The 27,792-nt window shown below is 43.9% G+C and overlaps 1 protein-coding gene across 1 annotated transcript in view; it reads left to right on the top strand.

Annotated features, from left to right (window-relative positions):
- Positions 1-27,792, top strand: part of LOC120516230 (ectonucleotide pyrophosphatase/phosphodiesterase family member 1-like) — a 123,440-nt gene that overhangs the window by 82,841 nt on the left and 12,807 nt on the right. Inside the window, exons 13-20 of the mRNA XM_039737735.1 lie at positions 1,133-1,164; positions 1,275-1,402; positions 5,770-5,836; positions 7,588-7,675; positions 8,755-8,939; positions 13,642-13,684; positions 19,036-19,187; positions 27,387-27,531. Of these exons, the coding sequence (XP_039593669.1) occupies positions 1,133-1,164; positions 1,275-1,402; positions 5,770-5,836; positions 7,588-7,675; positions 8,755-8,939; positions 13,642-13,684; positions 19,036-19,187; positions 27,387-27,531 (840 nt within the window). The remainder of the gene's footprint in view (positions 1-1,132; positions 1,165-1,274; positions 1,403-5,769; positions 5,837-7,587; positions 7,676-8,754; positions 8,940-13,641; positions 13,685-19,035; positions 19,188-27,386; positions 27,532-27,792) is intronic.

Here is a 27,792-nt window from a genome sequence, read left to right as displayed (position 1 = left end):
TAAAGAGTCTTCATCCCCTTGGAAGTTGTCACATTTTATTGGTTTCCCCAACACTGAATCTTAGTTTTTATTTTTTTAATTTATTTTTATTTTTTTACATTGATCAACAAAATAAATATTCTTTAATGTCAAAGTGAAAACCGATCTCTGAAAAGCAGTCTATGAGAATTCCAAATACAAAATGGTCGATTCATGCCAGTATTTAGGAGATGGCAGGCAGCCATGACAGACTTGAGTCTGTGTGCCACAGGTCTCTCGGCCTACCACTTTTTCTCCCTCCTTCTTTGTACTATCAGGGGTCCTGGAGGGTCCCGAGGGAACACTTAAGTCAAGCCAGAAAATCTCAATAGGACTGAGATCTGGATTCAGACTCTGGGACATTCATTCACATTGTGGTTTTGAAGCCATTCCTGTGTAGTTTGTCTCCCATCGTCTTTGAATAATCGATTTTTCCTTTTGCCCTACACGTTGCACTGTTCTTCATTAAACTGCATTTTCCACGTAGTTCATCCACTTCTGAAGATTGTCAGGAATTGGCTTTTGCTGCCTCTTCAGTGTCGGCCATTGTTGCAATTTTAGTATCATTTTCAAATGTCACAAGTTTATTTACTCTACCAAACTGTACGTCGTTAAACATTGAAAATGTCCTGTTGTGGTGTTTTAAATCTTAGTATGTTATGGCCTTTTGATGTCTAAGGGGCAGCACGGTGGCGCAGTAGTAGCACTGCTGCCTCACAGTTAGGAGACCTGGATTCACTTCCCAGGTCCTCCCTGTGTGGAGTTTGCATGTTCTCCCCGTGTCTGTATGAGTTTCCTCCCACAGTCCAAAGACATGCAGGTTGGGTGCATTGGCGATCCTAAATTGTCCCGTGTGGGTGTGTGTGTGCCCTGCCATGGGCTGGCGCCCTGGCCAGGGTTTGTTTCTTGCCTTGCGCCCTGTGCTGGCTGGGATTGTCTCCAGCAGACCCCCGTGACCCTGTGTTAAGATATAGCGGGTTGGATAATGGATGGATGTCTAAGAGCCTACTGCCCCGTGTGCCCTGAACTTCCTGGTTTTTGCATTATTGTGACTTTTCTGTACTGTTTAATAACTTGATTTTCCTTTTTCTATTTTTTTTTCTTTCTCATACAGATGACTACAAAAATTTAATGGACAACCTAACAGTAAGTGCTTTTGGACTTTCTTTTTGTTGTTCTTTGACCGCCCAATAACAGCTCTGCTTCCCGTCACGCTTGTTTCTTTTGTTTTATTTTTTCTCCCTCTATCCCTCCAGTGCAAAACCAGCCATCAATCATTCACACCGTATATGAAAGAGAATCTGCCGAAGCGTTTTCACTACGCCCATAGCCCTCGAATTGGGCCGCTTAACTTTTACATGAAGGCAGGCTGGCAGGCCGGACTGTAAGTTGATGTCTGATTGAATGTCATGGCACTTGTGTTTTTATTGTGTTTTGTAAGGTCTTTGTTTTAGGGGCATTCACTTAGAAATAATCTACCGGTGTGTTGTATTGCTTAAGCATACCATCCTTTTGACTTGTACTCCACACGTCAGGAAGCTGTGATCACATACAGCAACACCATTTATTTCTATTGCACTTTTTCATACAAATGATGGAGCTTAAAGTGCTTTACAAGATGAAGAAAGAAATAAGAAAAATATGAAAATACTAGCTGTGTAAGTCTGTGCTGTAAAAAGCCCGGGCTCCTAAGAAGCACAAATTCTGGCACTTCAGTCAATCGATCACATCGGTTAAGCATTAGCAGTTAAATGAGGTTCTCTCTCCTTTTGTTTTGTCAACGTGATCGCCTCCATTGTCTATCAGTGGCTAAGCGAGTTTCTCTCTCCTCTAAGGTTTTGTTTTGCCGATGTGCTCGCCTCACTTGAGCCTTAGCAGTTAAGCGAGGTTCTCTTCAGTTTCGTTCTCTTTCCTGGGCGGTTTTGTTTTACCGATGTACTTGCCCCACCCCTTGTCTATCAGTGGCTAAATACGTTTCTCTCTCTCTCTCCTTGGAGGTTTTGTTTTGCCGATGTGCTCGCCTCACTTGAGCCTTAGCAGTTAAGCGAGGTTCTCTTCGGTTTCGTTTTGCTGACGTGGTCACCCCCGTTGTCTGTCAGTGACCTACGTGAGTTTCTCTCACCTCTGAGGTTTTGTTTTGCTGATGTGCTTGTCTCCGTTGTCCTTCAGCGGCTAATCAAGGTTCTTTCTCATATGAGGTTTCGTTTTGCCGATGTGGTCTCCTCACTTGAGCATTAGCAGTTAAGCGAGGATCTCTTCAGTTTCGTTCTCTTTCCTGGGTGGTTTTGTTTTACCGATTTGCTCGACTCCTTGTCTATCAGTGGCTAAGTAAGTTTCTCTCTCCTTGGAGGTTTTGTTTTGCCGATGTGCTCGCTTCCCTTGTGTATTAGCGGCTAAGCGAGTTTCTCTTCAGTTTCGTTTTGCCGATGTGGTCTCCTCACTTGAGCATTAGCAGTTAAGCGAGGATCTCTTCAGTTTCGTTCTCTTTCCTGGGTGGTTTTGTTTTACCGATTTGCTCGACTCCTTGTCTATCAGTGGCTAAGTAAGTTTCTCTCTCCTTGGAGGTTTTGTTTTGCCGATGTGCTCACTTCCCTTGTGTATTAGCGGCTAAGCGAGTTTCTCTTCAGTTTCGTTTTGCCGATGTGCTCGCCTCGCTTGAGCATTAGCAGTTAAGTGAGGTTCTCTACAGTTTCGTTCTCTTTCCTGGGCGGTTTTGTTTTACCGATGTGCTTGCCCCACCCCTTGTCTATCAGTGGCTAAGTACGTTTCTCTCTCTCCTCTAAGGTTTTGTTTTGCCGATGTGCTCGACTCACTTGAGCATTAGCAGTTAAGCGAGGTTCTCTTCTGTTTCGTTTTTCCTGACGTGCTAACCTCCATTGTCTATCAGCAGCTAAGCGAGTTTCTCTTCAGTTTCATTTTGCCGATGTCTGTGCCTCCCTTGTGTATTAGCGGCTAAGCAAGTTTCTCTGTTTACTCAATGCTTTCTTTGAGCTTTATGTTGTAGCCAGACACACACACACACACACACACACCCTTTTCCACTCGTAGACATTTACATATAAGAAGATTAGGCAATGCTAAGTAACAAAGAATAAAGTAAGGTCAGATGGCCAGGGAGGACAGAAAAAACAAAACTCCAGAGGGCTGGAGAAAAAAAACAAAATCTGCTGAGGTCTGAGGCCATGAGACCACCCAGCCCCCATTGGGCATTCTACCTAACATAAATGATGTAAATCAGTCCTCGTAATTTTCAGGTTTCACGTGAAAGAATTAGATAATAATGATGGTCATGTGGACCTCTGGCCTTCAGTCCATCAATGTAAGGACTGCACGATGCCCTGATCAGTCGGTGGGAGCACAGATCACCACCACAGAAAGCTGGAAAAAGAACAGCAGAGAAAGCAGGGGTTAGTATGGATTGTGGAGCCATGATTAAAATAATGCAGACAGAAGCCGGACCCCCAGAGGTCCAAAACACACACGTTTATTGTTCTTTACCGCACCACATAATGCTCAGTCCTATCTTTCTTTCCTTCTCTCTTTCTTCACACCCGCCTCCACTCCTCTCACAAGCTCTGTCCTCTGCCTCCTGACCCCGGCTCCTTGAATGGAGTGAGGCAGCCACTTTAACACTGCACCCAGTAGTGCTCCAGGTAATCCCCGATCATCTTCTGGAAACACTTCCGGGTGTGGTAGAAGTGCTACTGTCCAGGCGCTCCCTGTCTATGGCCACAGGCACCAGCAGGGTTGACCTTCCAAGCCAGTGGGCCCGATGCAAACCAGGGGGGCTGCCCTCTCGTGTCCCAGGAGAGGTACTGCTGTTGACATGCCCTCTCCTAAGAAGGGTGTCCCAACCGGGCAAGGCCACCGGCCGTCTGCCACAATGCATATACAGAATTTCAAGGTTACACTAAAATGAAGCTCTAAGAAAGCCCTGTTCAACTAATGGGTGTTTAGCTGTTTTTTAAAACGCTCCACCGTGTTAGCCTGGCGAATTCCATTCTCTTAGATAGATAGATACTTTATTAATCCCAAGGGGAAATTCACATACTCCAGCAGCAGCATACTGTATCGCTTAAGCATACCCTCCTTTGACTTGTACTCCACACATCAGAAAGTTGGATAACATACAGCAACACCACTTATTTCTATAGCACGTTTTCATACAAATGATGGAGCTCAAAGTGCTTTACAAGATGAAGAAAGAAATACGAAGAATATGAAAATACTAGCTGTGTAAGTCCGTGCTGTAAAAAGCCCAGGCTCCTAGAAACCACATGTGCTGGCACTTCAATCAATCGCTCTCATCGGTTAAGCATTAGCAGTTAAGTGAGGTTCTCTCTCTTGTTTCGTTTTGCCAACGTGGTCGCCTCCGTTGTCTGTCAGTGACTAAATGAGTTTCTCTCTCTTCGGAGGTTTCGTTTTGCCGATGTGCTCACCTCACTTGTCTATCAGCGGCTAAGCGAGTGTCTCTGTCCTCTGAGGTTTCGTTTTGCCGATGTGCTTGCCTCGCTTGAGCATTAGCATTACTGACTCTTAGCCTCCTTAATGGCTTCTGTCCACTATCTGGGTGAGAACAAGGCCGAGTGCTTCATGAACTCACAGGTGTGCTACCACAGGATCGTGAAGGCAGTGCTGAGATTACATACAAAAAGTCAGAGTACACTCAAAAGGCAAAACCAGTGTACACACGCAAAAAAATATGGGGCTTTATAAAACCGGCTGTAAGTCACGTACCCCAGAAAGTTGCGTTGTAAATCCTCAAACTTCTTTATTGCTGGTTTAATTTCCACTTGAAGAACGCCTATTATTTTATCATGGATTATTTATTAAGAAGATTTCTTCTATTGAAACGAAAGCACTAGCACTTTTTGCATGATCTCTCACTGTTCTGTATCCTTCCTACCTGACTCCCCTTGGTTATGACTATCAACAGTCCTGGATTCAAGAAGGAGGAGTGTATGGCAGGTGCAACCAACCCAGAGCACCCGTTTGACATACCACTAAATAATAGGCCAGGTGGGGGGAATAGAGCAGAGATTGTGACAGAACTCGCCATACCTGTTAACCCTTTGTACAGCTCTGGCACGCTATTGGCTGTCTTAAGAAAAGATGAGCACAGCTAGATGGAAATATGGCTCTCGGTTGGTAGATGCGACACGGGCAGTGATTTTCAGTTTTTTAAAGTTGATGTGGTGCGGCAATGAGATACGCAACTGCGCTCAGTAAATCCGACATACCCCACAACTAGAAATCCCGTAAAGTGACGTTGGCTTAAGCAGCTATAACTAACGATCGATTACAAGTTATCCGAGATTGGGGATAAAATGATTTCTCCTTATTAGTGTGTGGGTATGTTAGTGCACATTTTCACAACAACTTGCTTTGAATAAACGACTTCTGTTTAGGGTTTTGACGTAAGATAGGACTGTGGTTGTTGGCCATGGAATTTTGGTTTGGCTTTTGACCAGGTCTTTAATGTTGGCCGCGTTCTGAAGGCGTGGCACACCAAATGGTGGTCTCGCTCAGAGCCTGAAATAGAAGTGTGAAGGGAGAACATCGTTTTATTCTCACACTTTCGACAACCCATTCGTTGGGTATTCAGTGTTTAATTGTACCCTGAACTGACTAATTTGAAACATTTTCTAGTTGATTTGTTTAATTTAATTGCTTTTAACTTCTTGTAGCATGCAGTGTTCTTTCGACTTCTAACAAATCGAAAGTTTGACAGACTTTTGTTTTTTTTTTAAGGGTAAAGAAGGATGTTTATTGTTCAGGGGGTTTCCATGGTTCAGATAATTTGTTCCGAAATATGAGGGTAAGTATACAAGACTGCCATGATGGACTTGTGGTACCTGAGTCTGGTGCATGTCAAGCTAGAAGCTTTACACATATTAGTCAGAAATTGGCCAGGATCAGATCTTGGTGATGTACGGATTCCTGTTCTTCTGGTTTAGTAATCCAGACGTTCTTAGACGTTGAACTCGCCAGTCATCCATAAACTGAATTGCTGGTCTTTGTGAGAGTAGAGGGGCAGCCCAGCCTACTGTGGTACATTTCAGCAGTTTGCCTACAAGTGTTCAGGAGGAAACTCCATGACTGAATGAACAGTGGATTGTGTGCTCACTCCTAGAGTAATAACCTCCACCATTTACAAGTATGTCACCCTCCACAGCTGGTCGGGTAATACAGTGTTTTCGGAATTACGTTTTCACCCATCCACATTGCAAACCTGACCTGGCATTTTCTGAAGTCTCCAGCTCTGGAGAGAGTTTTCCAAAGTCTCCATGTTCAGGTGTTTAAAAATGGCAGAATAGTGTGGGTGAAAACCAGCTAATGTCTGCATTTTTTAAAAACAAAAATGTAGCAGCGTGGATGACGCCTAAGCTTTTACCTGTGTCCTGCGATTCTGGGACACGCTTTGTCTTCCTATAGCCCTGTTACTGGAATTAGTGGGCTGAAAATGGATTGAGAGATTAGCACAAATGTTGGTCATTCATTGCTTAGGGGGGTGTCAATCTCCGGGCCTGGAGGGCCATAGTGGCTGCAGGTTTTCACTCTCACCCTTTTTCCTAATCAATGAGCAGTTTTCACTGCTAATTAACTCCTTTTCCCTTCATTTTAATAGCCCTGTTTTTAAGGATTTAGTCCTCTGAAATCTTCATTAAATGGCAGCCAAGCAGAAATGAGACATAAAACAGATGAATTGGGGCTTCAAACTCCCAACAAATTTCACTCCAACCAGTTTCTTAATAAGAAAGCCAAGTCTTGCGGTTTAAATCAATCCATCCATCCATTATCCAACCCGCTATATCCTAACTACAGGGTCACGGAGGGTCTGCTAGAGCCAATCCCAGCCAACACAGGGCGCAAAGGCAGGAAACAAACTCCAGGCTGGTTGCCAGCCCACCGCAGGGCACACACACGTGCACACATCAGGGACAATTTAGAATCGCCAATGCACCTAACCTGCGTGTCTTTGGACTTAGGAGGAGGAAACCCACGCAGACACGGGGAGAACATGCAACCTCCACGAAGCAAACCCAGGTCTCCTTACTGCGAGGCAGCAGTGCTACCACCGTGCCACCCTTGCTGTTAAATGCGTTACTTAATTCCACATCTTGTTGCTGCTCTCATTTTGCCACAGTCGATTGTTGATTTTTCTGTTTTATTTCAAAGAGCACCGTCAAAATATTTTGGTGACCTGAGAGATTAGCCTTATTGAGACCTTCTTCATCTTTCTTTATTTTCAGAAATTGTGTGATGGGCACAGGCAAGCTGGTCATGTGGCGACTTGTTTTGTGTCTCACTTTGATTTGGCTGGTAATTAAGGAAAAAAGGAACAACAAAGGGGCCCAAGTCGAGTTAATTAAAATGAAGGCAAAAGACGTTAATTAGCAGCCAAAACTGTCCACTAATTGAGAAGATAGTTGGAATGAAAACCTGCAGCCCTCCATGCCCGGAGTTTGACACCCGTGGCGTAGACAGTAAAAAAACAAAGAATGCCTTTTACTGCTGGGAGAGTCAAAGTGGTTTCTGATGCCAACTGTTTTCTTTCATTTTTTTAAGGCTATCTTTATTGGCTATGGACCCCTCTTCAAATTTAAAACCAAAGTGGAACCATTTGAGAACATCGAGATCTATAATCTGCTTTGTGGTAAGGCCAGTCCTCTTTCCTCCTTTTGTCAATAAGAGGTATTCCTTTATATAACTGTGATATGTTGTGTTATGTAAGCTAAGCAGGTATAACTAAGAGTTATTTGCTCAGAGACCATCCCTTCTGCTATTCTGTTAGCTGTAGGGACGTCCCTTTTCATGAAGAGAAACGGGTGGATGACAAGCTTCCTCCTGCCTGGTTCTTTGGGGTGATTACATCAATTCAAATTTCTGCCACACTCCACAAAACTTTTTGGTGGAAATAATGGGGAGAGGTTTCTGGTTACTACTATGATCATATTTTTGAGATTTGATTCTTTGCTCGTGGTCTTAGCCCTCTAAGAGCGTCTCCCCCAAGGCTGAAAATAACAAATTTCAAATATGAGCATGTGGGGTATCGTTTTAGACTATTTGAAGGTCATTGATTATGAATGTGATGTTTAATTTTTCTTTATCCTTTTCTAGAGATCTAGTCCTATATGGACCTCTCGCAGTAGATGAAGAATGACACATCTCTATATAAAAAATAATATCCAACGTGTGTCTTTCTGTCTGCCTGTACACTTTTCACGAGAGAACTACTTAACGGATTTTCTATAATTTGCTTGAACATTCCGGTTGATTTTTGCGACTTCTGTATCATAGTTCACTTGCGGCAGCGATTTATTTGCGTGAATCTGAGAAAGACGCAGTGGGCCACGGGGATGGGGGAGGCGGGACCTCAGGAGTGGGAAGCCAGGGGGGCCCTCCTCTCTCACGCACCAGCCTATGTTTGAGTCGGAGTACCTGTCGCCACGTGTTGGCATTTACCGTTCCCTTCGCCTAGCTAGTGATACCCGTGTGTTTATTGATTTTTAAAGTTTGTTTTGTTTCACTATTATGTGGGCGGAGCCGCAGAGGACGGCTAGTTGCTATTACAGTCGAGAATTTTTAGACTTGTTAATTGAGGCACATTTGAATATTTCTAATGTCTGACACAGTTATTCATGTTTATTATGTACTTCTACCTCAATCCTATTTCTTCTGAACTCCTTGAATTCGGGCGACTTGCACTAATTCAGACTTTTTTGTTCCCCACAGACTTGTTGAATATCGCGCCCGCACAAAACAATGGCACACATGGAACTCTGAATCATTTGCTCAAGAAGCCCATCTTCAGTCCAGCCTTCCCCATGGAGGTGTTGGGTCCTTATTCTTGCCCATTTAAGGCCGCTTCCGTTGTACACAAAATGGGTTGTGACTGTGATAATATGAATAAAACGCAGGTATTATTTTTTTTCTTTCTTTGTTTTAAATTGACTTGTTTATGCAAGCATCCGGAGTCTATATAATATAGTATATATATATATATATATATATATATATATATATATATATATATATATATATATATATATATATATATATATATATATATATATATATATATATATATATACAGTGATCCCTCGCTATATTGCACTTCGCGGCTTCACTCCATCGCGGATTTTATATGTAAGCATATCTAAATACATATCACAGATTTTTCGCTTGTTCATGGATTTCTGCGGACAATGGGTCTTAATTTATGGTACATGCTTCCTCAGTTTGTTTGCCCAGTTGATTTCATACAAGGGACGCTATGGGCAGATGGCTGAGAAGCTACCTAATCAGAGCACGTATTACGTATTAAATAAAACTCCTCAATGATATACGATATGCTTCCTGCGCGGTGCTTCGCATACTTCAAAGCTCTAACAGCCCGTATTGATTTTTGATTGTTTGCTTTTCTCTGTCTCTCTGACAGAGGGGGTGTTTGCTTAGAAGATACGGATGCTCCTCTAAAAAATGCTGAAAGACTACCTTCACATTGATCCCTTTATTGTGGCCGCTTTATCGCAGGTGCTTCGTATACTTAAAAGCCCAACAGCACGTATTGATTTTTGGTTGTTTGCTTTTCTCTCTCTCTCTGATATTCTCTGCTCCTGACGCGCACCTTTGAAGAGGAAGATATCTTTGCATTCTTTTAATTGTGAGAAAGAACTGTCATCTCTGTCTTGTCATGGAGTACAGTTTAAACTTTTGACTAAAGGGTGTTTTTTCATGTCTAGAGGGCTCTAATAATGTTAAAAGCATTATTTAGAAGGTCGTAAACAGGTTTTCTATGCTCTAACTGCGAAAATATTAGATTTATGAATAAAGAATCCTACTGTGGAACTTCATTTATCTGTCTGGAGCGGATTAACCGCGATAAACGAGGGTTTTACTGTGTAACTGTGCGGAGAATATTTATAAACAGTGTGGGAGAGTTTCTAAGGGCTTAAAATATATAAAACTAGCAGAATACCTGCGCCTTGGAGAAGTAGTGTGTTAAAGAAGTTATGAAAAGAAAAGCAAACATTTTAAAAATAGCGTAAGATGATTGTTAATGTAATTGTTTTGTCATTGATATGGTGTTGTTGTCATATCTATCTATTTTTATATATATATATATATATATATATATACATATACACACACACATACATATATAAACATATACATATATACACATACTGTATATACACATACTGTATATATACATACTGTATATACAACATATACATATCTATATATATATATATATATATATATATATATATATATATATATATATATTTATATATATATATATTAGGGGTGGGACTCGATTAAAAAAATTAATCCAATTAATTAGAGGCTGTGTAAGAATTAATCTTGATTAATCGTATGTAATCGCACACATAAATTTGCCCCAAATCGCAAATGTTTTTTTTTTTTAATTTAAAACGGTTTTAGTGGGCGACAGAATCAAATAATAGACATGGACATGAATATTGTAAACTGAAGCTGTTTTAATTTCTGAAAAAAAGCTTTTAAACTGCATTTGAATTCAAAACAGAAACAAAAATATCATCCCTGGTTAAAATTGGGCAGACTTAAAAATAAAGTGGTAGTTTAAGTAGATTTTCAGAATAGTATTGTCTTTAAATAATAATAACCAAAATTTCAACATAAAGTGCAGTTTTCTTCTTAAAAAATAAGTCAGAAACATAAAAGGTAATTTGACCAGCTTACTCTTTAAACTCTGAGTAACATTAGCCAAAATTATTTTGTACATTAGGCTAAAACAGTGTGATCATTGAACATTTTGTAATTAGATGTATTTAGAATTACTAACGGTCACGGAAGTCCAATGATCCCCAGTAAGAGCCACAAAGTCCGCTTTCTGTAATGCATCTAATTTTGCTTGCTTTTCAGTGTGCACAAAACCATGCTTTTATCAAGGCTTACATTTCGGGTAGTCAAATGATCAGTCGTAGGAACGACTCTAACATTTTTGTAGCTGTGATGTGTGCATCAGTGTAATGGATGTACCAGGAAATCATGCATTGACAAAAGTTCCGCTTGCTTGGAATTGAAAGTGTGATTAAATGAGTTATTTTTAACGCTTATGGAGTACATGCATCGAAGCTTCTCAGCTGTGCTTGTGCTAAGAAAGGGAAAATTTTAAAAATAACGTAACATGATTCTGCGTTAACCTAATATTTTTCATACGTCCCAAACCAAGGAGATGCGAAGGTAAAATGAATCGGGTAGCGCACGTACATAGTCAGTACACCCTCTCGGGAATCGAACCTCAATGTCGGCGTTAGAGGCTAAGACTCTACAATTAGCCACAGCGTGTGGCTTGTCTATGCTAAAGTATGTATTGTAGATCGGGTATATATATACATTTATATATATACCCGTGTACCTCAGTGGAGAAGTAGAAGTTATGAAAAGGGAACATTTTAAAAATAACGTAACATGATTGTCAATATACAGTAATTGTTTTGTGAGTGTTATTGAATGTTGCTGTCATCAAGGATTTGATTATCATTATTTCTTTCAATCAGGCTCGTATTTGTAGGATGTGTTCAAGTTACATTCCGTGTTTGTCAATCGTTGTAAAGATAAGAGGTTTCATTCATCGATTAGTTCCTTACTGCATCAATAAACAGCTCGTCTTCCTTTTATCTGTGATGTGACAAACTGCATGCACGGGTTTTTTTACACTGTCTTCCTTTAGCAGGACATTCACTTTTTCCACCGTGTGCTTTGTTTCGCAGTAGCTGCACTTATGAATATGATTGTATGTATAAGACGCTTCATATTTTTTGCTGCCTTCTCAATTGTGTAATTCGGTTTTGTTCAGCACTCTTTGGAACTGTTGCTTTTGTCTGCATTGCGCCAGTTCACGTGAGCAGCTTGGTGTTCTTGCATCGAAGGTTCCCAGCTGTACTGGTGCCATCTCGTGTAATGTCAGCTAAGACCCGCACTTAAAACTTTCTCTCGCAGTTTCAATGAGTTTGTGCCAAACACCACCCTGACCATCTCATCTTCCTCTGCATAAGCACAGTCCTTCACCCGTGAACATTTACCGGCAGTGTTTGTATTGGATTGCCGCTGATGGGCGGCCTTATATGGGCAGGCACTAAATTACAAACGCTAGTGGCAGCCTGTCTATGAACTTAATTTAATATAAACTTACGGTTCACGCCGTGCTTTGTTTCCGCAGTAGCTGTACTTATGAATATGCTTGTATGCATCATTTGCTTCATAATGTTTTTCTGCCTTCTCAATTGTGAAATGGCGTTTTGTGCTCATTGCTGTTTGGAGTTCTTCCTTGTTCTCTACGTACTTACATAGGAGGCGTGATGATGTCACACGAAACTCCGCCCCCCACGGCCATCTCCAACTCAAGACTCCATTACATTATATGGGGAAAAATAGCTTCCAGTTATGACCCTTATGCGTAGAATTTGAAATGAAACCTGCCCAACTTTTGTAAGTAAGCTGTAAGGAATAAGCCTGCCAAATTTCAGCCTTCTACCTACACGGGAAGTTGGAGAATTAGTGATGAGTCAGTGAGTGAGTGAGTGAGGGCTTTGCCTTTTATTAGTATAGATAACCATACAAACATATGGTTTCTACTTCACGGATTTTCACCTTCGCGATCGAGGAGAGATTACTGTAGTATGAACATTTTTGCAATGAATGCGATAGCTGTCAAATTCCAAAACCTTTTACGAAATGTATTAGTAAGTATCTTATTTGCTCGATGCCATCAATTTTTTAGACACACCCTTGGTTTTAATAAGCTACCTTGGATGAGTGTTGATGAGGGAATGAGGCTGCGACCAATCAGACTAAGGAATGTGAGGCATGCAGCACATGATTTTTTTTGAGGGTTCGCGGGATCCCCTCGAGGTTACTGGATATCATGGCCGGCCTGTCCACTGGTACTGTGAGTGCTGTTCAGAGTGGAGTCACAACCTCCAGGACAGGCAGGGTTTTTTCAGCGGTGTGTTCTGCTCCTACTCTGGTCAATGCTTGTATGGACTGGGTGTTGGGTAAGGTGGTGGGGTCTAGCGGCTGTAGGGAATCTGTTGGCGAAGAAAGGTTCACAGATCTTGACTTTGCTGATGATGCTGTAATCTTCGCGGAGTCAATGGAGGCTCTGATCGGGGCTCTCAAGAGACTGAGTGAGGAGTCTGAGTGTCTGGGCTTGCGAGTGTCCTGATAAAAACCAAAGAGCCAGGCATTTAGTGACCTCTTTATGAAGGATGCCTAGTGACCTCTTATGACCACTGAGAGTCAGGGACCTTGGTTTTAGGTCTCGTCTGAAGGACGGTGCCATTTTGACAGCATTGGCATTGATATCCACATTCAGACCACAGGGTAAGCGCCCCCTGCTGGCTTTACCATCACCTCTTCCAACAGCATCTCCAGATTTTCCTGGTTGATCTCCCATCGAATTACTGGCCAGGCCTGAACATGCTTAGCTGCAGGCAGATGGCCTGTTCTGAACTGCATGGGGTATATGATATACACACCATAAGGTCTGTTATGCCTTGATTTTTTCCTTTAGATGATACTAGAAATGCATCTACCTGAAATACACAAATTGTCCTTTTAACATTTTAGGAAGAAACCTTGAACCAGAGGCTGAACCTGCAGTCGAGTGAAGGTAAAACTGTTAAAACTTGTTATTTTTCATCCATCCATCCATCCTCTTCCGCTTATCCAAGGTCGGGTCGCGGGGTAGCAGCTTAAGCAGAGAGGCCCAGACTTCCCTCTCCCGCCACTTCTTCCAGGAGAATCCCAAAGGCGTTCCCAGGCCAGCCAGGAGACATAGTCCCTCCAGCGTGTCCTGGGTCTTCCCCGGGGCCTCCTCCCGGTTGGACGTGCCGGAACACCTCACCAGGGAGGCGTCCAGGAGGCATCCTGATCAGATGCCCGAGCCACCTCATCTGACTCCTCTCGATGCGGAGGAGCAGCGGCTCTACTCTGAGCCCCTCCCGGATGACTGAGCTTCTCACCCTATCTTTAAGGGAAAGCCCAGACACCCTGCGGAGGAAACTCATTTCAGCCGCTTGTATTCACGATCTCGTTCTTTCGGTCACTACCCATAGCTCATGACCATAGGTGAGGGTAGGAGCGTAGATCGACTGGTAAATTGAGAGCTTTGCCTTACGGCTCAGCTCCTTTTTCACCACGACAGACCGATGCAGAGCCCGCATCACTGCGGATGCCGCACCGATCCGCCTGTCGATCTCACGCTCCATTCTTCCCTCACTCGTGAACAAGACCCCGAGATACTTGAACTCCTCCACTTGGGGCAGGATCTCTCCCCAACCCTGAGAGGGCACTCCACCCTTTTCGGCTGAGGACCATGCTCTCGGATTTGGAGGTGCTGATTCTCATCCCAGCCGCTTCACACTCAGCTGCGAACCGATCCAGAGAGAGCTGAAGATCACGGCCTGATGAAGCAAACAGGACAACATCATCTGCAAAAAGCAGTGACCCAATCCTGAGTCCACCAAACCGACCCCTTCAACACCCTGGCTGCGCCTAGAAATTCTGTCCATAAAAGTTATGAACAGAATCGGTGACAAAGGGCAGCCCTGGCGGAGTCCAACTCTCACTGGAAACGGGCTCGACTTACTGCCGCAATGCGGACCAAGCTCTGACACCGGTTGTACAGAGACCGAACAGCTCTTATCAGGGTCCGTACCCCATACTCCCGAGCACCCCCACAGGATTCCCGAGGGACACGGTCGAATGCCTTTTCCAAGTCCACAAAACACATGTAGACCGGTCGGGCAAACTCCCATGCACCCTCCAGGACTCTGCTAAGGGTGAAGAGCTGGTCCACTGTTCCGACCAGGACTAAAACCACACTGTTCCTCCTGAATCCGAGGTTCACTATCCGACGGACCCTCCTCTCCAGAATCCCCGAATAGACTTTTCCAGGGAGGCTGAGGAGTGTGATCCCTCTATAGTTGGAACACACCCTCCAGTCCCCCTTTTTAAAGAGGGGACCACCACCCGGTCTGCCAATCCAGAGGCACTGTCCCGATGTCCATGCGATGTTGCAGAGGCGTGTCAACCAAGACAGTCCTACAACATCCAGAGCCTTAAGGAACTCGGCGATCTCATCCACCCCGGGCCCTGCCACCAAGGAGTTTTTTGACCACCTCGGTGACTTCAGTCCCAGAGATGGGAGAGCCCACCTCAGAGTCCCCAGGCTCTGCTTCCTCATTGGAAGGCATGTTAGTGGGATTGAGGAGGTCTTGAAGTACTCCTCCCACCGACCCACAACGCCCGAAGTGAGGTCAGCAGCGCACCATCCCCACCATATACGGTGTTGACACTGCACTGCTTCCCTCCTGAGACGCCGGACGGTGGACCAGAATCTCCTCGAAGCCGTCCAAAGTCGTTCTCCATGGCCTCTCCAAACTCCTCCCATGCCCGAGTTTTGCCTCAGCAACAACGAAGCCGTTCGCTTGGCCTGCGGTACCTATCAGCTGCCTCCAGAGACCCACAGGACAAAAAGTCCTATAGGACTCCTTCTTCAGCTTGACGGCATCCCTCACCGGTGTCCACCAACGGGTTCGGGATTGCCGCCACGACAGGCACCGACCACCTTGCGGCCACAGCTCCGTCAGCCGCCTCAACAATAGAGGCACGGAACATGGCCCATTGGACTCAATGTTCCCCACCTCCCTCGGGACGTGGTTGAAGTTCTGCCGGAGGTGGGAGTTGAAGCTACTTCTGACAGGGGACTCTGCCAGCCGCTCCCAGCAGACCCTCACAACACGTTTGGGCCTACCAGGTCTGACCGGCATCTTCCCCCACCATCGAAGCCAACTCACCACCAGGTGGTGATCAGTTGACAGCTCCGCCCCTCTCTTCACCCGAGTGTCCAAGACATATGGCGCAAGTCCACACGACCACAAAGTCGATCATCGACCTGAGGCCTAGGGTGTCCTGGTGCCAAGTGCACATATGAACACCCTTATGCTTGAACATGGTGTTCGTTATGGACAATCCGTGACGAGCACAGAAGTCCAATAACAAAACACCGCTCGGGTTCAGATCGGGGGGGCCATTCCTCCCAATCACGCCCTTCCAGGTCTCACTGTCATTGCCCACGTGAGCATTGAAGTCTCCCAGCAAAACGAGGGAATCCCCAGAAGGTATGCCCTCTAGCAACCCTCCAGAGACTCCAAAAGGGTGGATACTCCAAACTGCTGTTGGCATACGCACAAACAACAGTCAGGACCCTTCCCCACCCCGGCGGAGGGAGGCCACCCTCTCGCCCACCGGGTAAACCCCAATGCACAGGCTCCAGTGGGGGCAATAAGTATGCCCACACCTGCTCGGGCCTCTCACCGGGGGCAACTCCAGAGTGGTAGAGAGTCCAGCCCCTCTCAAGGAGATTGGTTCCAGAGTCCAAGCTGTGCGTCGAGGTGAGTCCGACTATATCTAGCCGAACCTCTCACCTCGCGCACTAGCTCAGGCTCCTTCCCTTCAGAGAGGTGACATTCCACGCCCCAAGAACCAGTTTCTGTAGCCAAGGATCAGACCGCCAAGGTCCCCTCCTCCGGCCACCACCCAACTCACACTGCACCCAACCTCCTTGGCCCCTCCCATAGGTGGTGAGCCCATGGGAGGAGGACCCACGTTACCTCTTGGGCTGTGCCCGCCGAGCCCCATGGGTGCAGGCCCGCCACCAGGCGCCGCCATGAGCCCCACCTCCAGGCCTGGCTCCAGAGGGGGGCCCCGGTGACCCGCGTCCGGGCAAGGGAAAACGTCGTCCACAGTTTTTATTCTTCATTGGAGGTTTTTGAACCGCTCTTTGTCTCATCCCTCACCTAGGACCAGTTTGCCTTGGGTGGCCCTACCAGGGCCCTACTGGCGATAAGTGGGAGCACTGCTGCCTCACAATGAGGAGGCCAAAGTTCACGTCCCTGGTGCTCCCAAAATGGAGTTTGCATGTCCTCCCTGGTGTGTGTGTGTGTGTGTATTTTTGCTGCTAATTTCTTTTGAATTGACTTGCTTTTGAGGACTCAGGCCCCTTAATTGTTTTTTTCCTTAATTCGCTGCCAAACAATAATGAGATACAAAATGAGCCAAAACTACTGGTGTCCATCATACAATATCTGAAAATAAAGAAAGATGACGGTCTCAGGAGTGCTGATCTGCTCAGGTCCTCAAAATGTTTGAACAGAAAAGAGAAAATCGACAATTTCGGAAATGTCTGCCATTGCACAATGAGAGCAGCAACAAGCCATGGAAGAGCGAGAATCGGCGCCTCATTAAGCGACTGGTTGGAGTGAAATTGCTTGGAGTTTTGAGGCCCTGACTTAGTTGGTCCTCCGTTGGCTCCCTCACTTCACATTTCATTTCTGTTTAAGGAAAGAAACGAAGAAATTCAGGGGAACAAATCTTAAGGAATAAGTCAATGAAAATGAAAGGCAGAGTTAATTGGCAGCAAAAACAGGTCACTGATTAAGAAAAGGGTGAGAATGAAAACCTGCAGCCCCCGAGGACCAAAGTTGGGGATCCCTTGTCTTAGATTGATGAGAAACAAGATTCTCTGCTCTGATGAAGCTAAGATTTAACTAACTGCCCGTCCTCAAGTCTAAGTGCCACGTCTGGAGGACACCTGGCACCGCTCCTCACCCGTGCAATACCAGTAGGACAAACACCACAACGTACCACTGAGCTGGTCTTTAATATAAACTGGCCAGCTGGCACATGAAATTCCACTTGGAGTCTACAAAAAGGCAACTAAAGGTCTCTTAGACCAGGGGTCACCAACTGCAGCAAAAACCGGTCACAAATTAAGAAAAGGGTGAGACTGAAAACCTGCAGCCACTGTGGCCCTCCAGGACCGGAGTTTCAGACCACTGGGTTAGAGCAACAGTTTCACTTACACCTTCTCTAATCAATTTCATTTAAATTAGTTTTGTAAAATGTACCCGTTCCTGTATTTCCTCTACAATTCAACCATCTAGTCATAACGTTGGTACCATGTACTTCAAAAGCCTCAAAAGTTATCGGCTTGTCTTGCAAATGAACGACCGGTTCTTGTATAAAACAACTAGTTGCTCTGCCGATTTTCTGTATGTCTTACCGCAGTCTGCTCTAATGGGGAAACAATGACGGGAGCCTAAAGGCGGGCCGTATCTGTGCTGAACAGTAGGTGCCCGTCCTCCCTTCTGAAGACCTCTTCATCGCTTCCTCACATTGACGCAAGATTTTAGCCCCCTTCAGGAATGCATCTGAACTGCAAGAGTTGTACCCGCTGCTAGGATCCCTGGTTTGTGTTTGGACTTTCCAATTGGCATTTAACAGACTCGTAGCCACTCTCTGCAGAAGACCCTCCAGCTCTGTTGTGCCCAGTGCAAAATAAATGGAGATTGCGCTACTAATAAAGATGTCTGTGGTTGTGGGAAATTATTGCAAAGCAAAATCATTTTAAGAAAACATCTCAAGATAGCAAATGTTTCTGTAAAAGAGAGCCCACCGCCACCTCCAACCTGCCACCTAAGTGTATCAGATTTTAATATTGGATGATACGTGGAACTTATTGGAATGGTGGCACAGTGATTAGAGCTTCTGCTTCGTCACTCCAGACATCTCGATTCAAATCCTGAAGTGGAGCTTGAAACATGTTGGCCGTGTCTCCCGTACTCCTGCCATCCTCCCAAATCCCAAAGATGTTCCTGTTAGGGTTAGTATCCTCTGTAAATGGACCCCCATAGGGGAGTGAAGGTGTCCTGCCATGAGCTTGTGCCCAGCTATGTTGAGATTTTTCACCGGCCCCTGCATCAGCAGGTACAGAAAATGAAAGGCTTAAAACGTTTGAGCTTTGAAAATACCACAAAATATAGAATTCAGGAAAATGCAAACTTTACATTCATTTTTTCCTTTGTGTGACAAGAGAACTCTATTTATGCATTTTTAGCCACAAAGCTGCTTTTTATCTTTTGAATTGAGCTTTTTAATGAACTTTGTACTCTTTTACAGTGGCAGCAACCAACAAGAGCAACATGCCGTACGGAAGACCAAGACATCTTGTGTCTGAATCGTACTGCTTATTGTATCAGAGGGACTATGTGACAGGCTACAGCACGACGTACAGAACACCTCTGTGGAGTAGCTATACCATTCAACCCAAAGTAAGTCCTCATACGTTTCATTTAATTAGTGCCATCCTCATTTTTTTAATCTCCCCTCAGATTATTAAGGTGTTTTTTGAACTCAAATATAAATTATTACCTGATTTGGATTACTGTTCATGATATAATCCACACGGTCTGGATCTCATAAACAGGCCCCACCACAGGCAGCCCAACCCCACATTGGTGAACTAAATGGCCTGTTCTTGTTACAAACGAGGGGGCTTCACTCGCCAACTCCCGTGTTTTTTTTTTTAGTTTTCCGGAAACACACTTTTAAGATTTTTTTTTTTTTTCTTTGAATTTCATTAGTTTAACTTTTATTTCAGAACTTCTGTAAAAAACAATATTTAGAATCTTTGGAGTCCCAACGTTCTGAATCTTTAAAATGAGCTCCGTGAGACGTGTGCTTAATGACTTTGTGCCACAGTTCAGGACAGGTTTCTCTGTTTTGGAATTTCAGCACAGACAAAACGATCTTCATCATCAGCAGTTAATCATTTTTTTTTTTTGCAACGTAACCAATAAATGCATGTGAGATTAAACTCTGTTTATGAAATTCTCTGACTTAAACTACAAATCCTTACAATGTTTACGTACTTCTGACATATCACCTGTGTCCGTATATTCGATCTTTATTCACCTTTTTGTTATTTCTCTGAGTAATAATTTCTCTCTCTTTGCGCTAATGTGATCTTTACTTTCTTTTTTTGACACTGTCGTTGTTTTCTTCTTTCATATTCTGTGTCTCGCTCTGCGTGTGTTTCTGCGAGTCTTTCGAATTCCACTGTTTTCATTTTCTCTAACCTGCTCTGCATGTGTGTGGCCCCCTTGTTTTTTAAACTCTTTATGACGTTTTACTTTCTTTTCTACTCTTTGTCTTTTATTTCTGACCTCGCTTTATCCTGCTTCTTTTTCAATGACACCTGGGGGGTATTTTTCGTACGTGGATTACTCGTTTAGCCGCATGTAACTGTTGATGATTTGACATGATCCTGGATCTGTCGGCTTTTCAAAACTCTTGCTGGATGTATTTGCCGTAGCAGCAGATCCAAATCCTCAAACCTGCTCGGAGCAGGTCTGTTCTGTGTAAACAAGGATTAGCTCACACACCTAATCGGTGTCCGTGCATGGAATTCATTTAGTCATGGCTTCGCCGTTCATGAATGAGTGACCAATTGATATCGGTGTGCAAATTTCATACAGAGAGGGTTTTGCGTGATCGGCAAGATCCTTTATTGCTCCCGGAGGAAATTATTTTCGAAAGATAGCGCTTTAGCCGAGGGGGAATATTGTACCTCAAAGATTTATCAGCACCTTATATCTGAAGTCAAACTAGGCGAAGTCGGGCTCTCACAACCACACAGACAGCAGGCATTGCTTTGAGGTTTTTTGCAAGTGGCATTTTTTTTATATACTGTAGGCGATGCGGAAAATCTATCTAAAAGTGCAGTTTGCCAGGCAATTCATAAAGTCTGTTTGGTTCTGAATATCGGTTTTTCATAGTGTTTACTGGACACCTGCGTGTGCAGACAATAAAAGAGGCGTTTGATGCCATTGCAGGTAGGTAATACGCAGGCAAAAACACCCACAGCTCCGTAAAGAATCTCAGAATCAGCCTAACATTCTCCATACCCAGGATTTCCAAATGTGATCGGGGCACATGGGACTGATCAGAGTGGAATTTGACCAAACATTACTTGGAAAGTGTACCTCTCCTCCTAATGAATAATCAGACACAGTGTCTTCATCAGATATTTGACCTCCGTCAATGTCTCGTTGGTCAGTCACAGCTTCTGGGGATATGACATTCCCTGCAACTGACCCAATAAAAAAAGAGGACTATATGGAACATACCTATGGCACACATTGAGGACAAATATATGCATTGACCATCCTTAACCTGAAAAGAAGTGACCACTGCATCCTGCCACTGGTTCTGAGGAGTAGCTTACCCCTGGAATGCCCTCAGAAACTGGGCGATGGGCATTTTGCTGGAGAGCCAACTCTTCTGCAGGGGTTTGGTCTGGACCGCGTGGACCTCCACCTGCTTTTTGCTTGTCTGCTTTCTTCTTATTAGCTTTAAAATTAATATTTTTTATATTATATATGATTCTTTATGTCAACAATTCTTTAAATAGTTATATACCAATATTTACCAGTTTGAAGTATATTCTTGTACTTCACTTTAACCTGTTCACATGTTCTCCTTGTGCTCACGTTTTGATCTGGAATTATGACATTAAATAATAATTAATCTGACACATAGGAAATGAAACTCTGCTTTCAGTAAGTTCAATGCAATCTGTCGGCCACTTTTTGCCAGCTCTCTTTTCTGGTTTGGGCTGCTTTTGCAATGTTACCCCTTGTGCATATTAAATCTTGAAATCCCTTTGAGTAACACGCACAGCTTGTGTGGGGGAAAAAAAAATGCACCCGCTCTTTCATTTTGTTGCAGCCTATAAAAGACTTGCTGATCATGTTTTCTAGACTCAATATTTATATGGGCTTTTCACTCGGCGCGTGCGCACGCATTCATCTTGGATGATTAGATCCAGCTCGACTAATCTACTACACCGCTGCGTTTGAAAAACCGAATTATCCCGGATGAGTTTCACTGGCATTAACTCATCCAAGATGAGGCATCTGATCTCGGATGATTTAAGCGACATACGGAAAATAACCCCCTGGTCCGTGGTGATTATTTTCCCTTTTTCGAGTAATAATTTCAGTTTGTTTGCGCTCCTGCGATCTTTACGTTCTGTTTTTTATACTTTCTAATTTTCCTGCTTTCATATTCTTTAAACTTTCTCCACATGTTTATCGCGCTTTTTTCATTTTTTTTTTTTTTTTTTGAGCCTTTCACATTCCACTGCTTTTATAATCTCTAACCTGCTCTGCATGTGTATAGCGCCCACCTGCTTTTTTTCCCCCAATTCCACTTGTTCTGGGCTGATAATTATTTTCCTTATTTTCTGAATTTGCACCTAGATTATTCTTTTTCTTTTTTGTCTCTCCAACGCTATTGAGTCTCTTTTCCACACACTGCTTTCTTCTTCGTTTAGTCGTCTACGTTTCATTTATAACGTATTGTCCTTGTATGCTTTATATGCTCTGAGATCCCTGGGTCATTCTCTTGGCACTGAGTCTCATGTTTAAGGTCCCTGCGAGACGCTCTGTGGCCAATCTCTTTAGTCCTGCGAATCTTAAGTGTCTTCCGTGATCTTAACGTGAAGATCATGTCTCGTCGCCCTACTGTTTCTCTCCAGGATATTTTTTTTTATAATAGAGAGATGCTCTACTGTTCAAAAAAATGTTAACTTTAAAAAGTAGGCTTTGACCTGCGCAGGCCCAAAATAGAGTTAAGGTTTTAGCTTCCTTGGCTTTAACATTGAGGCTCTGTTTCTGTGTTAAAATGGCCAACTCCAAGTGTCTATCGCATTAAGTCATAAGACTGGATAACGAGAGGGTCCTGCACCATGTCTGAGAATCGATGATAAGGACCATTATATTCCACGGGTACTCGGTTACAGTCCTGGAGGTTCACAGTAGATGCAGGTTTTCCTTCCAACTAGCTTCAAAATTAGAAGTCCGGCCTAGCAGATGAGGAAACTTGCCATTTAATGATATGGCTGGTTAGTCCTTTCCTTCTACCAAGACACATCTTTATCACATTGTAAATTTTTCGTTGTCTGAGAACATTATCCATATGTTTTATGGTCCTTACATCCATCCATTATCCAACCCGCTATATCCTAACTACAGTCACGGGGGGTCTACTGGAGCCAATCCCAGCCAACACAGGTTAGCAAGGCAGGAAACAAACCCCAGGGCACACACACCCACTCACCAAGCACACACACTGGGGACAATATAGGATCGCTAATGCACCTAACCTGCATGTCTTTGGACTGTGGGAGGAAACCCACGCAGACACAGGGAGAACATGCAAACTCCACGCAGGGAGGACCCGGGAAGCGAACCCCGGTCTCCTAACTGTGAGGCAGCAGCGCTACCCACTGCACCACCATGCTGCCCATGGTCCTTACTATTACTTTGAAATAAATGAGAGGGAAGGATCACCACAACAAATGGATAATGCTTTCAGACAATGCAAAATTTACAACATGATTATCTGGTGCTAGGCTGCCTGGGGTGAGACCTGTTTGAGCTCCAGACCAGGCCCAAATCCACCATATCAATAATTCATATTGGAGTTTAAAAATTCAAATACAATGCTTTGAAATAAATGAGGTTTTTTTTTTTTCCCCCACTCCATTATGAATTATTGATATGGTGGATTTGTAGGCCTGTTCATCATAATACAATCCCCCTGGTCTGGAGCTCAAACAGGTCTCACCCTAGGCAGCCTAGATCCAGATGATCATGTAGATCGTCCGAAAGCATTATCCGTTTTGTTTTGGTGGTCCTTCCCTCTCACTTATTTCAAAGCATCGTTTTAACCCGGACACGTTATGATGTACGTACACATTGGTGTAAATGGAAGCATACCAGCTGGAGAGCTGCTGGTTCTTTTGTCATTTCCCCCTCATCATTAACTGATTGCGGGTTAGGATGGCAGACAACAATTAAAACCTTTAGTACAGCAGTTTAAAACTAAGGTGGACAATTAAGGGTTCTGAGCTGTAGAAAGAAACTTAAAACTAAGGCCAAGTAAAAAAAAAATGCTTTATTAGTAAATAACTGGGTCCTAATTCAAGTGAAAGCCTAAAGACCTCCAGCACTAGAGTCGAGTACCCCATTTCAGTCACATCTGTTGGTCATTAAATGACATTTTTCGCCAATAATAGTGTCAGGGGTCAATGTCCGGGTGACATACCCCCCATTTAACCCAGTTTGTAACCAAGATAGTCCCAGCAGCAAGCGAAAGACCACCAACAGTTTTGAAAAGTCAGAGTGCACCATGCATGTTCGTTGAAACAAAATCAAAAAGCACACTACAGGAAAGCAGTCATTAAATAGTCCATAGAAAGGAGGCTGTGAAGTTGTGCAGGTTTAAACCATCAATAAATGAATGCTTCAAGGTCTCAAGTTAGTCTCTTCAGATAATTGTATCGCGCTCTCCAGCTCACCCCAGTGGGTCTGTTCAACTGGAGGTGATGCCAACTGCTGCAGTCGTCACCATCCTGCTTGCACTCTTCGGCTTTGGGCCAAGATGCACTTCGTCAGCCCCCAGTCACCCTGAATACCGTATTGTGCCATCCGGATCTCAGGAGGTCCATCCAAGTCCTCACTCTTAACTCCAAAGCTCAGCGTAGACACCTCACGGGGGTCCCATTACCTTTGCTCCCTCCCCAGCGCTTGCTTACACCACCAGACCTGTCTTAAAGCGGGCTTTCCTCCTCCAGGCTCTCTCCTCCCCTTGCTGCTCGGCCACCCTTCTGGAATAGTGCCGGGCACAGGAGCTTAGTTGTGTGCCATGGAGTGCCAAGAAGGAAATCGGCCAGACAGTGCGCGTCTCTACTTGAATGCGTCACAAACACCATTTACACTCCACAGCTGCTCCACTACTCTGACACACCTGCACACTTCCTCCCCACCCGAGGCTAATTGCTGTTTTTATTTTTATTTGTATTTTTTTTGTTTGTTTGTTTTATATAAACTTTTCCCCGACACACACCTCATGTTGTGACAAATAGTAAAAAAAATAAATAAATAAATAATAAATTCTTTATATATTTGTATAAACTTCATGACTGAGCATGGAAAAGGCGCTATATAAATTTTAATGCATTTTATTTTTATTATTATACTTAGAGGTTGAAGCAAACTTTGGGCGGAGTGGTGGCTCTGAGGCTAAGGATCTGCGCTGGTATCCCGAAGGTTTCCGGTTCGAATCCCCGTCACTGCCAAAAGAGATCCTACTCTGCTGGGCCCTTGAGCCAGGGGCGCTGTACAATGGCTGACCCTGCACTCTGACCCCAAGGGGTATGCGAAAACGAACAATTTCCTAATACGAGAAGTCGTATAAGGCGAAATAAAGAACAAAAAACAAAACCTCCAATAGTCACTAATTGTACTCTGACAAAATCCAGCAAGAAGTAACACTATAGTGACATCTGCTGGCCATTAATAAAACAACAACTAGTGAAAGGCAAATCATTTCTTTCGCCATTACAGTGGAACCTCGGTTTACGACTGTTTTGCAAGACGAGCTAAATTTTTAAATAAATTCTGACTTGATAAACGAGCGATGTCTTGCAATACAAGTAGCATGGATACACTTTGTCTGCTGATCGTCATGTGATCACAACTGAGCTGATGGTGGTTCTCTCTCTCTCTCTCTCCTTATCTCACTCGCTCATCGTGTCTCTCTCTCTCTCTCTCTCTCTCTCTCTCTCTCTCTCTCTCCTTAGCTCGCTCGCTCGCCTCTCTCTCTTTCTCTCTCTTCTCTTGAGGGCAATCGTCTCCTATTCTCCGTCTGAGTGCCTCACTCATATAGTCAACATCCGTACGAGCGTATACTGTTTACTACAGCATTGTGACTGTGTGAGTGTGTGCGCGCGCACGTGTGTGCTGTGAAGTGCGAGTTCCCATCTTGCACCCCAAAACACGAAGCTGAGTCTCAGTACTTTAACAACATCAGCTTTATTCAGCTTGAAATGGCAACAGCGGGATCTTTATAATGTTCCTTGTATCACCCATCGACGGCAGGCGCTTATAGCATGTCTGCGATCTTTTTGGATGCACTTATAGGGCGAACTGCTACAGAGCTGAGAGACTGCGATTGCTTTGGGACGCTCTTCCGCGTGTCATCCCGTTGGGTAGAATCCCACATGAGTTTAAACACAAAATCCTAAATATTTTTACTTTTATTTTGTATTGCTTCCCCAGAATTTGACTAGACCTAAAGTAACTGCCCAATTGGAATGCTGCTGTCTCTCAAGGCGCAGATATTTTATTATAAATTAAAAACTGTTTGGGGCTCGGTGACCAACACTACTGAGCTTCATTTGTTGAACCACTCACCAAAAATCCTTGGACCATAATTTGGCCATTTTTAGTGATATCTGCAAATGTATTGATAAGTGCGCAAGGAAACAAATCGCATTATGACACAAGCACCCCAAACAGCAATTACATTCCCAAATGAAAGGGCGCTCAATGACCTCACAATTATTAACCTGTTTCAGCAGAAGATCTCAGTCTGCAGTAAAGTCGTCACAGTCCGGGAGAGGATGATGATAGCCAGAGCAAATCCACACCAAGCTGCCACAAATATAAAATGTTTGGTTCTACCAGGAAGAATACAAAACAAAGGGTTCACCTCCTGAGACGCATCTCACTTTTATATCTGACCGAGATCCAACTTCCAGTAGATGGCTTCAGGTCTGAGTTCCCCGCTTTTGTGTGTTGTTGCTCCCGGCTTCCTTCCAGAAGCCCCCACTTTCCAAGTTGAATCCCCTTTTGACAAACCATCTCATCCACACAGCATCTCCTTCAAGGTTTCAAATCCTCTTTTCTAAGATGTCACAAACCCACATCAACCAAAGTTCTCAGGCGTACGTTTAAGGACCGAAGAAGCAAGCAATAAGGCCTAAACTACGTGTGAAATGGTGATTATGAAAGACCCAACCTTGCATTGCTCAAAAGCTTGAATGCTGGAAAGTTTTCTGTGCATTTAGAATATTTGGGAGTCCCTATTTGAGGACCTCCACACTTCACATGAAAGCCACGAGGTTCAAGCAGTCATTAATGGAGGGAGACGGAGAATTGAATGTGAGGTTGATTTTGATTTGTGACTCCGGTCTGCTGAAGGACTCTTGACCAATAAACTGAGGGGAGAGGCGGAGCTTCAACTCAAAAACTCGGTCCCATGTGACTGGGTGCGTAATTTTAACAGTATTTTAGCAATACACTACATGTGTGTTGCATGTTGTGAAGAAACGACTGGATAACTGATGTGTGAATTTTGTGACATAAGCAACCATTCCCCAACCCGGGCACTGCTCATGTCACTTGTCATTGTACAGGATTGGTCACCATTGGCGTGTATTTTATCTTCAACACTTTTATCTACGTTCCCCATGAAAAGCTTGATTTAAAAAATGTTCTCAGTCATTGCTATAAAACACATGCGGAATGTAACAAACAAATAAATGAAGTGGGAGAGGGCACTCCTGATGCCCCTAAGTGAGTGGTCTTTTATTTACAAAAGTGTCCTTTATATCCTGCCAGGATCTTTCCCACCGAAGCAGTGCCAGTTCTCCTCAAAGCTCAGACTGTGTACGGCTTGACCCTCGGTTATCTGACGGATACCACCATGGATGTGCAATCTATCGACGTAATCTCAACATAACCACTGGATTTTTGCATCCTCCTGGTAAGCTTGACCACAAAATAATAAATATGTTTATAAGCTTTGATGTTGCGTGCTTTAAGCAAACGAGACGAATCTTTAAGAATCGGAATCATCCAAGATTGGTTGATGTTTTTCATACCAGAAAATGTATTTGCGGTCCATTTTAAAAACGATGGTTCAAAGGGTTTTCGTCACAGTCCTTACTGTAATAAGCAGCTTAGTCAACCCTTGTTTGTACATTTTATCCGTATTATTGAAGGTTAAGACTGTCCTCCTTGAGTG

This window comes from Polypterus senegalus, chromosome 16, assembly GCF_016835505.1.
Source record: "Polypterus senegalus isolate Bchr_013 chromosome 16, ASM1683550v1, whole genome shotgun sequence".
Taxonomy (NCBI): Eukaryota; Metazoa; Chordata; class Cladistia; order Polypteriformes; family Polypteridae; genus Polypterus; species Polypterus senegalus.
The sequence above is the reverse complement of the archived record's forward strand: the minus strand, read 5'-3'. Positions and strand labels throughout refer to the sequence as shown.